The sequence below is a fragment of the Aplidium turbinatum genome, chromosome 15 (assembly GCF_918807975.1).
Source record: "Aplidium turbinatum chromosome 15, kaAplTurb1.1, whole genome shotgun sequence".
Taxonomy (NCBI): domain Eukaryota; kingdom Metazoa; phylum Chordata; class Ascidiacea; order Aplousobranchia; family Polyclinidae; genus Aplidium; species Aplidium turbinatum.
This window is the reverse complement of record NC_137486.1, coordinates 17,400,140-17,416,515: the sequence shown is the minus strand read 5'-3', so window position 1 is coordinate 17,416,515 and position 16,376 is coordinate 17,400,140. Positions and strand designations below refer to the sequence as shown.

The window sequence follows — 16,376 nt, the reverse complement described above, 5'->3', positions numbered from 1 at the left end:
AAGCATGACTCGCATGAGATACCAGTTGTGCTATTATACTACAGTGCAAATTTAAAAAGGGTAAGATTTTAAAGGGCATTAGACAAAATTTAATTAAAACGCGCAACTTTTCTCCTACAAAAAAACGGTTTCTATCAAAAGTTTTCAGATTATAAACTAGTAAAAGCTTTATATAACCTTTAGAATTGACATAATAAAGCTACTGGAATATCGAACAAAAAGATCGCTTGAAGGGCTTGAAATGCTTTCTGTTGATTTTAAGGGCGTCCAAATAGACAGCCCAGCATTGCGCAACGTAGCCTACAACTTTGTGGATGTACGTGAATTTATATACGTTCACCAAGAAAGTTTATTAAACGATAGAAGTTTCAAATACAATAGCAGCATTTTAAAATTTATTTTTATGACGCTGAAAAATATTGCAGATGTGTATTTTGTTTTTAATCATTTGTATACATGAAATAAAAGGAAGTGTTGAACCTCATAAAATAAAAATAAGACCAAGTGTTTTTCTATGATTCAGCTCTAATTCTATGTCTGTAGTTTATTGAGTACTTAAACATGTCTTATGTCATTGCATATGAAAGAAGAATAAATATTTTTACTTTTTTTTGAGACATTGTGAGACCTTTTGTAGTAATGGATCTAGAATTTCGTTTTCAAATTAATTATTTATATCTTTCTGATTTCACTAACGTTCTCAATGGAAAAATATTTGTCGTAAATATTGCAAGTTCCGATGACGTCATAACAACGTTTTACGTCACAATCTCAATGACGTCACGCTTACAAATTTTTCAAATAATACAAAACAGGTGGTTTGAAAAAATAACAACGCCAACATATAGGGAAAGCATATTCTGGAAACCTTTGTCATATCAATGCAATCGGAGCTCCAGAAGGATATATTGCTTGTGTTAAATTTTAAGGTAGCCTATGGCTTAGTAGAGGAGCAAATAACATTTCAGTTCCTTTCGCAGATTCATGGCTTCAAAATTGTTTCAGATATTTTTGTTTTCAGTTTCAGAATATCAGGATGGTAAATTTATTTAAAGAAAAATGACAAACTGAATGTTAAAAGCCCAAAAGTTTTTCTACAAAAAGTAGTGGGATAAATTTATCGTTACGGAGAGCCGGCAAGCAGTAGTTTAACAGGAGTAGAAAATTGAGAGTCTCTATCAGTTTTTGACTATTCCAGCGCAAAAAAAAAAGCAATTTGAATTAGTTAGACGTTATTTGACGGTGAATTTTCGCAAACGTGTTCATCATCGTTGAGAGTTCCTTCCTCGTTGTGAGGGTTATATACAGGGCGCCACTGTTCAAGATCATCAGCAGCCCTTCAGCGTTTACGTAATTTCATTTAATATTACCCATATTGTAATGTTTGATTTAACGTGTAATAAATATTCGATTCTTAAAGTAAATGAGCTAACTGCGGCAGAAAAACCCTATTTTGACCTTTGCTATCAATACAATGTCGCCATAACAACAAAAAGTGTTTTTGTGGCAAGTCAGTTATGAAAGATGTAACTCATATGCGCGTTTGTCCTTATGAATTTATTAAAATCATATGGAAAAGCAGCGGATTGTTGATTTTGGCCGGTAAACATTGCCACACTTTACGATAGTTGCTTGGTAACGTTTAGTGTATTTTTCAATTGACCGAAGTGTTCGTGATCGATTACGTCACGCACTTCCGACGTGCTGGATTGTGTTTACGGCAACAAAAAGATAATTCAAACATTAAAATCCTGTTGCTGTCCAGCAAATCCGAAAATTTGCAAGTGGACTCCTGCTGCAACTATTAATTGCCAAATACAAGAAAAAAAAAAACACTCTTGAAAGTAAAGTATTCCAACTGCCCCTCTGCTCAATCGCTATGAAACCTCATCTTCCGTGTGTTTCTAACACAATTTGCTGATCAAATAATTTCATTATTTTAATATTTTTTTTAATATTGTGCCTACAAACCTGATATGAATCAGATATATTGTGGCGCGCATTATTTGCAACTTAGAAAAAGCTGTTTCCGATATTCAACCTAACAATCCACGCAACCTCGAAAGACTTTTCTCTTGCGTTCCTGGTCATTGTTCTTGCTTGCCGCAACTTGACTGATGCTGAAAAAATCATCCATTCAACTTTGATACTGTCACTTTCCAAATCACTTCGGAAATGGATTAACTCAATTTTGAAGGGTTACAAGTACAGTGCAAGACCATAATGACCGATTGTTACCGAAGTGTAAACAAAACAAAGAGCCAGCATGACGTGTTAATCTATTAACAAACAATTCTGTTCCTGTTCTCAAAACTAGTGGTTTTCTTGTGTTCTTTTTCTGAATGGTGGCAGGTCAATCAACACTTTCTCCAAGATAAATCATCGCCGACTGAAACACTGCACAAAGCTCTGTAGATTTCCACACGCACTTAAAAGCAAACCGGCAGTTTGCGAATATCTTACTTAAACTTACCTTCCAAAGAACTTCTTTCGTCAAGTAATTAATCGAACAAATATAGTTAAAAACACTTTTTCCCAAAACCTTTCTAGTTTTAACCTTTTCTTTGAACAGACGAAAATAGCAAGTACATTATGAAAGAGTTGTTTGTAATTTTTACTTTTTAGCAAAATTGAAAAAAGTAAATTGATACAGTATATGAAATTGCTTAATAGAATCTTAAGGTTCATCGATTTACATTCGCAGTCAAGGCCGACCGAGCTCTGCAAGAAAACCGAGTTCTTGGACTCTAAGTCTAAGCACTCAGCGCTGTGTCAAACGATTTTTCAAAAGCCTACCTGCCTATCAAAAGCACGCGTCTGTGTCTCAGTAAAATGTTTTAATGTGGACACAAATATCTCCCCATTGTCGCTTTTCAACTTAATGCACATTTCTTCTGGATACGACAAAATTTTGGGAAAAGACTAGTAGCTGAAACAGGCGGTTGGATGGCGCAGCAATAAGGCGTTGGCTTTCCAACAATGCGAACCTGGTTCGACTCCCGGCTCAAGCTGATTGCTGATAAACAATCCTCATCTCTACCCAAAGTGTAATAAATTAGGTGGTGATAGTTTCTGAAGGAAAGACGGCCAAGAAACTGGCCTCCCCATTTTCATTAGTGCCGTAAGCTTAGTATTATGAGAACCTTATCTTCTCATTCCCAAAGCTCAGTAACTGAGTGTGGTACCTTTACCTATCAGTAACTGAAAAGATAAGCAGTAATAGCGCTACATTCATAAGGCAAGTTGAAATTGGACAAGTAAAAACAATATGAACATTTAGATTTTAAAGCAATTTCAAAACAAGCGTAACTTAAAGAAAATATGATAGAAATGTTGGCAAATTCTTGTACGTTGCAATTATGTAATGCACTTTTCCAAAGTTTTTAATAACGGCTGGTGAAAGTTTGATGATGTATGACGTACTCGGCTTCACTTGCCTACCTTCGTTTCTGTTGTCGACATTTATTTTGAAAGCAGCCTGTTCAGTTGAGATTTAATGTATTCCTTCAAAAAAGAACTTGAAGTAATTTTTTTTCTTTTGAAAAGGAAAAAGTTCGAGGAGAAATTTGATATCGATCCTTCTCTTTTTTGATCATTTTATATCTGGACCGATACAAGCACCTTACTCAGTGCATCATGAGACGCCCAAAAGAACAGACTTTTTCTGTTTTTCGCATGAAGTATCTTCGATAAACACAACGGAAAGTTGTGCTTTGATTTGGAGACAGAGGCTTCGAAGAGGTAGTTTAGACTAAAAGTGCACTGACGATTTCACGCATTGTGAACAGTAATCAAGCATCTCAGTGAAACAGGCATCAAAGCAACATAATTAACGCTGGGTGAAAATGCATTAGACAGCACGAATTTTACTTTGCAAAATATCATTATGTTACAGATTAAATAAGTTTGTGCTTTTTATTTCCGTACCAAAATATAATAGAAAAGATTGATTAAACCAAATTAATGTTGTGTAATTTCTCACGCGGTTGTTGATTTTGCTTATAGGTTGTTGCCATAACAAAATTGTATTAATTTATTTAAATTGTTTGTATTTGCTTAAGACAGCTGTATAAAAACCCGACTCTTGCCAGTTCAGAATCAGCAAAGCGACGTTTTGAATGGTGCATCCAGTTTAGTAATTATGTTTATCATTTTCGCGTCAACTTCAGAATGCTTAGGGTTGCGACAAATCATTTCTTGATTACATCAGCGCTTGCAAAAAACTTTTGGCCAACCGTCACGTCATCGTTACGTCATTACAAAAACAAGACTCTGAAGAATTTGCCATCGACGATTAGATCCTTGTTCTTGTTTAAATTGGTGGTCGTTGCGTTATTTGCCTGTACTGTGGACGGGTTTTCGTTGAACAGGAAACAGAAAATGATCAACGCTCCAGACCCAGTAATTTTCAATAGAGAACAATTCACATCTGAGAAACTGCCATGCCGGATTTGTAACAACGCAAGACAACTGACATCATCGCTTGATGCTCATGGACATTACGACGTAAGTGAAACGTCAGAAACGCACTTGAACAGATTGTCAGAACTTATCAAGAACATTCGCCGCGTTTGCGGGGAGCAAACGTACGTTAAATGCCGCTTGCTTCATCAGCAAATGACTCGTCAGGAAAACATGAAATTGCACGAAACGAAACTGGGTAACAATCAAATTGGCTCAAGTGACAATGTTCGTTCAATCAGACAACAGGTTGTGCGGAGCGATATGCCCTCTTCTTACCGCAAAGCCTTACCCTCAAGCGCGAAGGCTTTATCCCGAAGAAAACGACTCGCCTCTGGAGACCGACGTTTGGTTCACATGTATTGTCGGACAAACTTCATCCTGGAGATAAAAGCAGACGGAACTGTTGCTGGCAGCAGACGGAAAACGGCTAACAGTAAGTTGACTATTTATTTTGAAAAAATTGCGCTCATATGGCCAAGTCAGATGTAATCACAATAGCCTACAAGATACGTTTAAAACATGTTCATTGACCGCACAAACTTTGAAACACGTGGTTAAAGTCGAGTAAGTAAAAACTAGCTACACACTGATATTTGTCTTTTTGTGGTAATATATCACTTCCCAGAAACTACAATGCATCTGGCATTGCTCATTACTGAACGTACAATATGATGCTTTATTTCGTAAAGGAGGATCAAGCTCCACATTAAATAGAGAAATTCACATTGAAATATTGAAATGTATGACTTGAGCTCTGCACTTGCTTATTCCTTCTTTTGAGCAGCCGCTTTCGTGCGCGATTTCAGTTTTTTCTCTCCTTCCAGCTTAGTTTGTTTGAAATGATCAAGAACAACATTAAAAATTAATTTTTTTGTGTTTTAGGCTACGTGCTTTTAGTCAGCAACAGCAGTTACGTAATAAATGAAGTTGGCTACTTCAAAAACGTCGAAAAAAAACAATCAAAGCACGCCTTCTTTTCTGCCATGCTTTTTCAGTTTCCCGAAATCATGTTCAAGCCGTTTTGACGAAAATATAAACTTGATGGACTTGCCGTCTGTAGGCTATTATTTTCTGTAGGAATAATAAGTTTGCAAAGACGGGTATTTAAAGCTCCAGCCGCTGGCTTATGTTTTGAACCGTAAAATGTTGAAGCGTCTATGCCAATTTAAGCATTAAAGCTACTTAGTTGTACAATCATCCCGAAAACTTCAAGTCAAAAGAAATTTGTATCGCAACTTCTTTAAAACTTTTCTGACGACTTCAATAGTTGGTTGCAGCTCTCCAGTCATTTCATATTTTTGAAAATTTGATTTTGGCAATACATGTCTCCTGGTATCAAATGAGCTTCTTTTTAATGTTGATTAAACATTGGCGGATTTGCTGTGTGAGTTTCATGCGTCCCGGAAGCTTCTCATAACTAATCAGTTTTCATCTCCAAACTAACCACATTGATGAAAATATGTGTCTCTGAACGAAGAAACTAAAGAATCGATGAGTTGAACAAACCGTTGAACTTGGTGATAATGGTTTTAATAGTGATGTCCACTTGAGCAACGCGATTGAACGCATCCAGTGACAGCTAACCATGCTGCGACACCTAGTGAATGGCATAATTTAGTGGCAACAGTATACTACTGCAACCCCAAGCAAAAGGTGATCGGGTGGTTAAACAATTGTCTTTCGCCTGTTTTCGAAGATGGCCAACGTATCTAGATCCGGTTTTAGCATGGCATCGGCGGGTACGGCTGCACGGGTTCAGTGATTTGAAAGGCAGAAAACATTTCCAATTAGTCAAAAGTATAATATTTTTTTTGAATGAAGACATATCATGGTATGGCAAAATTTAATGTAAAATTGTAAATTACAAAAACTTTCCAACCATCCTATGCCTTTCTTCTGGTGTGTTATAATTGCATTATTTCGGAATCTAATTATTATCCATTTGGCATAAATCAGCATAGGTCGTGAGGGACAAAGCAAATTTGAAATTTTGCAAGTTGTTTTTAACAATCTATTTTACTTTCACTTCAATTACCCGTTCGAATTTGGGACAAATCTTGCCTTAGGCTGTGTAAGTTAGCCTGAAACACTTTTGCACATGTCCTGCAATCACAGATGTCATCCAATGAGAGTAAATACCTAGCTTGCAAAAATGTTTTAACCGATGAGACAGATGATTTAATTTTAATAGAAACGATTTGACTTCACGCCAAAAGTGTGATATGTGCGAACCAGTATTGGCAAATTTTACATTTTTCTTTCAAGTTACCGCTTAGCTATTGGGAAAGTAATGCTAAAGTCAACAATCTTCATAAAGATTAAAATTTAGCCTGTGAGTTTGAAGTCAAGCACAACGCTAACTGTAGTATACGATGTTTAAGAGTAGCAAAAAGTGGCCTAGACACGAATTACAAACAGCTGTGAAGACAATTTATCACAAAGGTTAAATGTTTATTTTCTTTGCGTGATTGGCAATTGCATATATATTTTCTATGTCTCATTTTAGATTAGGCCTACCAGTGTTTTTTTTTCTTTTTTGATAGTAGGCAATTCAACCATTAAAACTTTTAGGGCGTTGAATGAATTGTTTCAAAGAGTTTGTTTTTATTTTGTGATTACGATTTAAAACGACGTGAAACCTAACTCTCACATCAAGAGAGACGGATTTGATACAATAAATCGGAAAGTTGAAATGGTGTGTGAATTCCGGAAAATCCTGTCGTATCAATCAACAACAAACCTCCTTTTTGTAAAGTAAAAAAATTTAAAAGATCAAGCGACAATGGCTCAAATCTAACCGGAGGCGGTTGGGCGAAAAAAAAGTTGAGCAGCACACTTCAAGGACAGTGGCAGCGGCATCTTGCCAATGAAACAGACCGAATGAACCACATCACTCTGAGGATGTCAAAGACACGAAAATACAAACTTGCTTCCTCAAAGTAAGATTAGAAAATTGAAGAAATGCATGGAGATGAAGCGGTTCGCGGAAAACGATACTTGAACAAGAAGCGGACACTTTAAACTGTCAAATTCGGTGACTGGGTTTGCAACAAAAGTTTCGATTACCTAAAAGTGATGAGAATCTTCCACGATTAAGCTTAGGAAAAAGGACGTTTCTTCATGCCACGACCAATTGGTCAACCAATTTCTTTCGTGACAAGATCTTTCACATAAAATCGGTCTTAAAAATATATTCTATTTTAAAATCGCTTAATGATAAAGCACAAGAAGAGTGCCCAAGAATTCACACAACAAATCGATTTCTTATTCAGAAGCAGTTTAAGCTTAATTCACACGTATACAAGTCACCACCTTCATTAATTACTTTAAACACAGTTTCGTCTAACTTGCATTTATCAGCTTAGGTATTATAGTGCCTTTTTGGCCAACCCTTTTCTATACCTTTTTAAATAGATTAAAGCTATTTTAGGCTTTGCGAAATTTCAACCATTAATCCCGATGTATTGTCGAATTGCGATACTAACCTAAGATCAACATTCCGTGCAATTTGAAGATAAATCTAAAAAACAAAATGTAGAAAAATCATTTGTTTTACCAAGATATTTTAAAGTTCCCGCTATTTCTGCGAAGGAGTATCACTAAACATTTAATTTAGACGTAAAAATAGATAGAAATCTTACAAGAGACATCCGTTCAGCATTGTTTGTTCTTTGAATCGGATTTGAAAAGATATTTGCTAAGTGTGATGGATTAATTGAGAATCTATTTTGAAGTTTTCTTTTTGCTTGATTTGAACACTCCCTTCAAGTGACAGGGTGAAGAGCACAGCTGTAAAATTGTTAATGTCATTGTAATCTGTCATTAAAAATCTGTTATAATCGCCTTTAACCCCATTTTTCGTCATGGGTGTGACTCAACTAACTAAGAAGTGACAATAGCTAGAATTTTATACAGTGCCTTTCCTCTCACACATGTTGTGAGAAATGTTACGCAAGTTTAGGATTTCTTTGCAGCTTTTCCAACATCTGTCACCCCCATGGGTCGGGCACTTGTCATACACACGTTAAACCGTTCAAGCTTTATCGATGTCATTATCCATTGCAAAACGTAATTCTTGTCTTGCTCCTTAATTTTCGTGAGAACTGTCTAAAGTAGAGGAGTGTACAGTAGTTGAAAAAAAAGCAAAATAAGCACAGATGATTTGGTTGAAAAAAAAAGACAAACTGCTTTGCACGTTAAACCCCGCGCTATGTGAACTAAGTTCCCTGTCAGTTTACAGTTGAAGTATTTAACATTCTTTCAATATTTGCAAGTTTTTTGGATCACGCTAGTCTACAAGAACTGTTGGTTGCTTCACATGCTTGCTAATTAAAAAAGACAACGAAGAAACAAAACAAACAGTAGTTAACTACCTCTATAAAACAAAAAATTTAAGAGAGTAAGTGGGGCCCATTATTTATCAGGTAAAGGTGGATTTGCAAAAGTTGTATTGATGAAAAAAATTTTTTTAGAGTCTGTGCAATGTCTACATAAATTACTGGACTACAATTATAGTCAAGAGTTTGCTTTAAAGTTTCTATGTCTAATTATATTGGAAAAATATATCCAAAGTAAAACAAATGCAACAAAAACAAGCAATAAAACCACCATTAAACGTTAATGGTTTTGCAGACTTTGCTGGGTCTTGATATGTGTTTTTGGTAGCGATTCCAGCACACTATTAAATCAAATTTAAGTTACACATTTTTTACAGTGAATCTCAGGCAAAAAACTGTTCTGGTTGAAATGTGGATCGACATCGGTTTTGCAGCATCCAACTTTGTAAGAACTCACTCCTTGCAACACAATAGGAAAGTGTTGCTTGTAAATTTATTGGCTTGTTCGAAACACACACAACAACAAAAAGTATTCGCTCCTTTTCAAAACTGAAATAACTTTCGAAGTTAAACAGTTGTGCAAACAGAAAGATAACTAAAGCAGTAAAATGTGGGTTGTTGGCCGGAAGAAAATTACAAGTTTGCGCCAATGAATAACTACAATACGCGAGTTGTGTGTGAAAACAAAACATTTTTCGGAGAACAAAAAAGATAACTTTGGAAGTGTAGATGAGCTGTCCATCTTGTATTGAAGTTTCACAATTCAGTATCAAAGCGACATTAAAACTGAGCCATCTTTACCGAGTTCAAAAGTTCAAAATTAATAATGTCGTATTTTGGGCATTTGAAGGTTCAAAATTAATCAATCCAACATTAAATCAAAATCAATCAGCTCACCTATTATTGTTTTTATTTGAGGCCCATATCGACAGCTTCCTTCTCCCAGGTGAATATTCTTTCAAAAGCCATGCTTTATCGCGCAAGACGTAGGCTATGCCATTGTCGAAACCATAAATTGGAAAGATGTTCCCAGGATTAATAAAAATTCCAAGTGTGAATGACTTTCCCTAAGATGGCTTTGACGTCATATCGCTCAATGGAAATAGTTGAAGAACAATCATGTTTCAATTCAAGTGGCAAAAACTGTCGTCGTTAGTCCTTGACCTATCTTAAGTATGACTTTCTGGTACCAAATTAATGATCTTCCAGAATAAAGAGCATTATGACACAACCAAAAGCTGTCCAAAATGCTCATCAATCACTCCCTAACTTTGGACGTTCCTATTCAGTAAGCTGTGCAAAGTTTACTGTAAATCCAAATAGCTTGGTCTATTGGCGGTGGAAACGATAAGGCGGCTTACAAGTTATTTTGTATGTCGAAACAACGTGACATGGCGTTAGCTTCTGTTTTTTCTAGGAAAAAATCGGCAGACGTTGAATCAATGCAAAAACAAATAATGTTGCCAGCGGGTTTCAAACATTTGGTTTTTTTTTGCGGAAGGGAATACGATAAAAGTTTTTATGAGTTACTTTAGCATCTAAAAACCTGATTGGGTAAAACTGAGTTCTTACTTGGACAAACGAGTTCAAACAAATTCTAAACTTAAATTTGGAGAATTTTTTTTAGCTACACGCGATGGGTAACTTATTTTTCTATTACCTCTGGTTATCGAGTTCAAACTTCGCAGAAACGAATCGTTTAAGTTTTCTTTGTTTGTCTTCGGTTTTCAATTTCAAAAGAATAGATTTGATAACGAAAATTCGGTTTTGTAAACTGCTAAATTCGTTTTAAGTTTTTAATTCAACAAAACCCCTTGCGATAAAGTTACAACAAAGCTTTCTGGTGTTGCATTGGATACATCTGACGAGAAAACTGGCTTCTGTTGCCCAAACTCTTAATTGGTTTTGTGTTGTTGTTAAATGTAGGCTACGTTAAATGTACATAATGCAATCTTTCGCACAACAAAGCATCTGGGACGTCTGTGTAGTCGAGTGGCAAGGACATTGGGGCGATGCTCGAAGTCGAATGGCCGACGTTTCGACTCAAGGCATCAGATTATCTGTAAAATGGACATACTGATAGAAAGATTTAGCTTCCACCACTTCGTACAAAATCCTTTTAATCCAAAATCTTCAAATCATTCAACGTGAAACATTACTACTGAGGATTATCCCCGTCGCTTTCATCATCATGTGCCGTCTCCAAGCCGAAGGTTGGCTGGCAATTGCTTCCTCAGTTCCCAACGTCAAGTTCTTCCCCTACTGTTTTTACTTCTCCGATGCTTGACAAGTCAGTCCACTTTTTCACATCATCTCCGTTTCTTTCTTTCCCCATGGGTGCTAGAAACAGCTAAAAAAGTCACACTAAATTTTTACCATTTAAAATGGACTTTGTTGTTCGCTTGTTATTAACTGTTCGATTTTCAACATTATAGGACCGTTTGAAACAATTTCTTTTTTCAGCAAAAACAAATGGATATTCATAAAAGAATTTTATTCCAAACGAAACCAAGAGAAAGAATTTTGTCAAATCATATTTTGTCTTTTCGAACAGCCTTAATTATCATCACCGGTGTCACAATTGTGTCTATTGGTGTCAATTGGTGTCAATTGGTGTCAATTTGGTGTCAATTGGTGTCATAATTGTGTCTTCACCTCAACAAAAAACAAATCACGAAACATACTTGTGTGGATTGATTGGAAAATGCAGGCTTTGATAAAATGAAATTCTTTTTTGTTATGGAGTATGTCACAATTGTACGTATCCGCAATCGGCAAAGGCGCAAGATATGGAACAGTATAAAACTAGATTTGCCTAATGCCTAGACGTGCACATTGCGATTATGACGCAAAGACATCTTGTTTGTGAACTTTGAAGACTTTTCATGGTTTTGTTTTGCGATTCATTTTAAGGACAGTGCTGTCTAAAAAACAATAATTACGGTATCGTTTGCAGCAGACATTGGCAGTGAGTCATGTTAGCTTGGAGCTAATGTCAGTGTTGAGTCTTTTGTAAATAGAGTAACCTAGTTTGATAGATTGTAAAGCTGTGACGTCAGTGAAACATGTTTATGACGTTAGGCTACGTAGTGTGACAGGCAAGAACATTTTCTTTCACAAATTTTAATAAGCAGCCAGCATGAAAGAAAATTGTGTGCAAGTTCCTTTATGTGCGTGGCTAGTGTTTCACACCCAATTTAAGTACCGTACATTTCAAAAAGATCTCTTGTTATAAAAAGTATTTGAGTAATTGCCCCTTTTTTAAATTTAATAAATTAATGGAACTTTGGCTTTATTCTTCTTTTTTCTTTAATGTAGAGCTACAAAAACTAAAAACGTTTTATTTCAATACATTAAGCAACAATAAATGAACAACAGTCGTTAATCTATTTCAGCGGCCCTTCAAATACAAGCAGTACAACCTGGAGGTGTAGTTCGATTCTATAGCCCTGGGACAGGATATTATCTTGCTATGAATGACCATGGGAAGCTTTACGGAACGGTAAGTTTGACTCTCATAGATGAAAACACAACAAATTTTAATTTCATAACTATTTTAGAAAACTGTAAATATTTTTAAGCAACCATCGTCCATATCATTGACTTTCCTGTCAGTAAAAGCTGTAGTCTTTTCATCGTCTCGTTCAGCGTCAACCATTTTCAAACTGTTGGATCTCAATCTTTTAACTTTCGGCAACCTCTGCAGCTATTTGAGCCTCAGAACTCACTGTTTATCATGCAATTTATATATCGTTCAACTTTCACTAAATTTACTCCTTAATTACTCCCATTTAAGAAATTTTGATTTAGCTAGACGTTAAAACGAAGCAAAGCCAGAATGCCTGGTCGTCAAAAGGTCACCAGGCAAGATCATTAGGAACGTTATTTAAAAAAGAAAATGCGAAATGTTGCATTCAAGATATTTTTGCTATTTCGGTCCAAAATAGTTGTCTGTTTTTCTGTTAACTCAAATATATCGCTTCTATTTTTACAAACTACTTGATTGCTTTGATGGGAGATTAGTTCATCTTCTTTGACAGTGAGTTTGAACTTCAAAGATAATACTTTATCATTTTCTTAGCTGAAAATTGCATTTTGAGTTTTGACACAATCACCACACGGCAGCTTAAGGTTAAAGCCAAGGGTCTGGCCCACCAAAGATGCAAAGCTGATTAGTAAACAAGGGACAGCAACAAGTGTTTGATTGATGGAGGAAAGAGCTTTAATCTTTGCTCATGAAAGTGGTGTAAAAGATATGTGGTGCAATGTGCAAAGCACAATCAGTGTTACAGCATTTATGTAAAACGCTTGTTTGACTAAGCGCCCTACTCCCAGGGTTTGCATGCGTCTATAAAATATACAAATGAAAATATGCAAAGATGTACGTATACGCCGCAAATTCTACACCGTAAACTTGCGGCGTAAACTTTTTGTTTGCGCTAACGCTTACGGCCACAGTTTTTTGGATAGTTGTCGTATGAGGCTACGTCGTAAAGTTTTCGCGGTTTTTTAGCGCATAGCGTCAACGCATAGTTTTTAATGTCTTTTTTTTTCGCTACAACACGCCAATACCTTCCAGCGCTGCAATTGAAAGAATGTTTTCAATGGGCAAAGACATATTGAAACCAAAACACAGCAAAATGTCAGATAAACGCTTTCAGATGCTTGTGTTTCTTCGTAGAAATTCAAAATAAAACTTGTTTGTTTCGAGTGGTTTATACCGTGTGAATGTTTGGCACCTAGCAAACAAAATGAGTTTACACTAGTGTATGCGCTGACGCCGCCAACTTTTTTTTACAAGTTACGTTGACGCATACAGCGTATGGTTTTTCGAACGTTTGCGTTTACGCTGAAGGCGTCAATATTTTTTGTATGCGCGTACATCACTGAAAATATGTGAGGGAATCGGTTGATGGCAACTCTATACCCTTTCTCCAAAAAAAGATGACATTTTGTCTTAAAGGTATAAACTCACGTAACACCGCTGTTTGATTTTTACAAACTTCCTTTTACAAAACCAATTGTAGCAAATGTGATCGAAGATTGTTTGAGCATTACGTCAATTATATTACGTAGCTTGAAGCAATGTCTTTGAAACTGAACAGTTTTTACTTTTTTTACAGAAATCATACTCTTTGAGCAAATGCGCATTCAAGGAAAGACTACACAAGAAAATGTGGACCACTTACTCTTTTTACGGCAGACAAGTGCGATCGGATGGAAGAACAAAACGAAGTGCAAAGCGTCCTTGGTATGTGGCCATTGGAAAAACTGGCATGCCGCGAAAAGCAAACAGAATACGAGCCTCAAGTAAAGCAGCTCAATTTCTTCCATTGTGATTTGGAGAAATCCTACTGAGTGTAAGATAAAGCAATGCAAAGAACCAGTTTTTTTTTTCTACAAGACTGCTTGGCTTCAAAGCTAAATGCAAGGAAAGAGCAATGTACTGCATTGTGTTTCAAAACAACACTTACAATTTTAATAATTACCAGCGCAAAAGAAAATGCTCACCAACTTGTTTTCAAGATTTGTATTTCAAAGAATGGTGTAGAGGGGTGACGGACACTTGCAAAGGCATCACCTTCAAAAACATCAAATTTCATATCTTACAGTTCAATTCAATGGTTTTCAACAAAGCTTTAAAATCGTGCAAAGTGGTGTATTTTTTATTTTATTTATGTAAACTGGTGAAAATACCAAGCAACTTGTAGTTTTAAAAGACATCAGTGCAATTATTTTTACTAGCCTGTGTCGTGCATTTGTGTACGATATTGCGAAAAATGAATATACTGCCAGTTTATATACAGCATGTAATTGTAGACATTTCAGAAAATTAATGAAACCTTAATTGTTTATTAATGTTGACGCGCCATAATTCAGTATGACGTTTTTTTGTTAAATAACTTGAAACTGAAAGAGCTATAATTTATTCTGTGCAGAAAAATAACCCAACTTTTAAGCCAATTCCACTGGAAGACAAAACATTGCGTCAACGTCTCCTTAAAAATTTAAATATCTCTCTGCTGCAGTTTCAGTCTAATGAATGCTCAAAGCAACCTTGTTCATTGCCCAATGCCAACTCTTCAACATTTATTTCTTCAATCGCCAATTTCTTCAGAAAATGATGTGTCTGTTGCAGACATACCTAGGCTACATGTCATAACCTACGAAGCCAGTAAAAGTTGCATTTTCTTCGTTTCAAAGTCGATGTTAAAGCAATGTATACAAAAAGACAACTTTTGTTGGCTGAAAAATTGTGAGGCTTCAAATGTACTTTTGTCAACATGTTTTATTTCTTGAATCTCATATTTGACACAATGACATTGCAGCGTCATAAGCAGTATGTGTTCAGCCGGCAGTTGCGATTCAACTGATAGAAACACGAAAGTCACGAGTGTATTGTTGTATGCTTTATATTACGTATATATTGTGTTTTTTACAAAATTCTAGCTGCGTAGCAGAGTTTTTTTTTGACAATCATGCTTGAGATTTGAGAAATGTGATGCATGATATTAACTCACCCACAAGCCTTGACTAAAGAATGCCGCTTTGGCGTTTTAGGAAACCATTTTGACAAACTAAACGTAGATTTTAACTAACCTCCAGCGTAACTGCTTATGACGCCACGAGTTAATGCACTTGTGTAGTACAGCAACCCAAACAACAAATCATTTGCTTTTGACGTTGAATCAATGTAAAAAGTGACTGATTTGCTGTATGGAAATTGAATACTGCAGCAGACATCAGCCTCTACTGTTTAAATTATATCAGTTTTTGCCATGTTATTGCATTGTACGTTTAAACACGACGACTTTAAATAAGACGAGTTCTTATTAGCTTTGTAGAGTGTTGCTTGACTGATTATAAAACAAACGGAAAAAAGAAAAACCTTTGCTTGGAGCAAAGTTTGGATTTCACGCTACGCTCAAGATGATTAAAACTCGAAATTACAAAATAAGGATTTAAATTTTAAAACTTACAAAGCAGACAGTGTCAGTGCAGCAACCGAGTAGGCTACGCTACACTATCATCTTGAAAATGTTCCTTTTGTTGAGTGTAAAGTAGAAACAAGATTCTGTACAACTTTTAAAAAGTGTTTGGTATGATCGGGCAGGGCACCGAACCCATGCCTACTGATTTAGAGGCGGATACACAAAGTATTAGGCCAAGGTAGATCGTTTTTTCAGAACTCAGAAGGTGCATCGAAATAAACACAAAATCTGAAAAATATATAAAGTGTTATAAAATTATTAAAGGCATTAATTAGTCAATTAAAAATCGATTCATGCTAAACAAATTTGGGTTTTGTCTTAGTCTCAGAAATGTAGCTATACTTCATGAGGTTACACATCGACTAGTTTAAAATTTTACCTGGATATTGACTTTTTACTTTAAAGCTTAGTTTAAGTCGTTAAAACCGAAAAGTTTTTGGATCAGACGTCAAAGTAAAACTTCTTTAACACGCCGAATTTTATTTGATTTTCAAAATACATTAAAATTGATGTAGAAATTGCATAAATCGTAGTTAGTGTAGTCTAAAAATGTATACAAGTTATAAGGATGGATGGATGGTCA

The 16,376-nt window shown here is 35.8% G+C and overlaps 1 protein-coding gene across 1 annotated transcript; it reads left to right on the top strand.

Annotated features, from left to right (window-relative positions):
* Nucleotides 1–4,010: 4,010 nt before the first annotated feature.
* LOC145784604 (uncharacterized) lies at nucleotides 4,011–15,639 on the top strand. Its single transcript, XM_082596464.1, has 3 exons — nucleotides 4,011–4,897; nucleotides 12,197–12,303; nucleotides 13,925–15,639. The coding sequence occupies exons 1-3, from the start codon at nucleotides 4,171–4,173 to the stop codon at nucleotides 14,138–14,140; spliced, it is 1,050 nt and encodes a 349-aa protein (XP_082452590.1). The 5' UTR covers nucleotides 4,011–4,170; the 3' UTR covers nucleotides 14,141–15,639.
* The last annotated feature ends 737 nt before the right edge of the window (nucleotides 15,640–16,376 follow it).

Excerpts from the sequence above, each read along its gene's own strand:
- LOC145784604 (XM_082596464.1), top strand. The coding sequence starts at position 4,171 with ATGCTTAGGGTTGCGACAAATCATTTCTTGATTACATCAGCGCTTGCA. Across the intron at positions 4,898-12,196 it reads CAGACGGAAAACGGCTAACA|CGGCCCTTCAAATACAAGCA; the intron begins GTAAGTTGACTA and ends AATCTATTTCAG. Across the intron at positions 12,304-13,924 it reads ATGGGAAGCTTTACGGAACG|AAATCATACTCTTTGAGCAA; the intron begins GTAAGTTTGACT and ends CTTTTTTTACAG.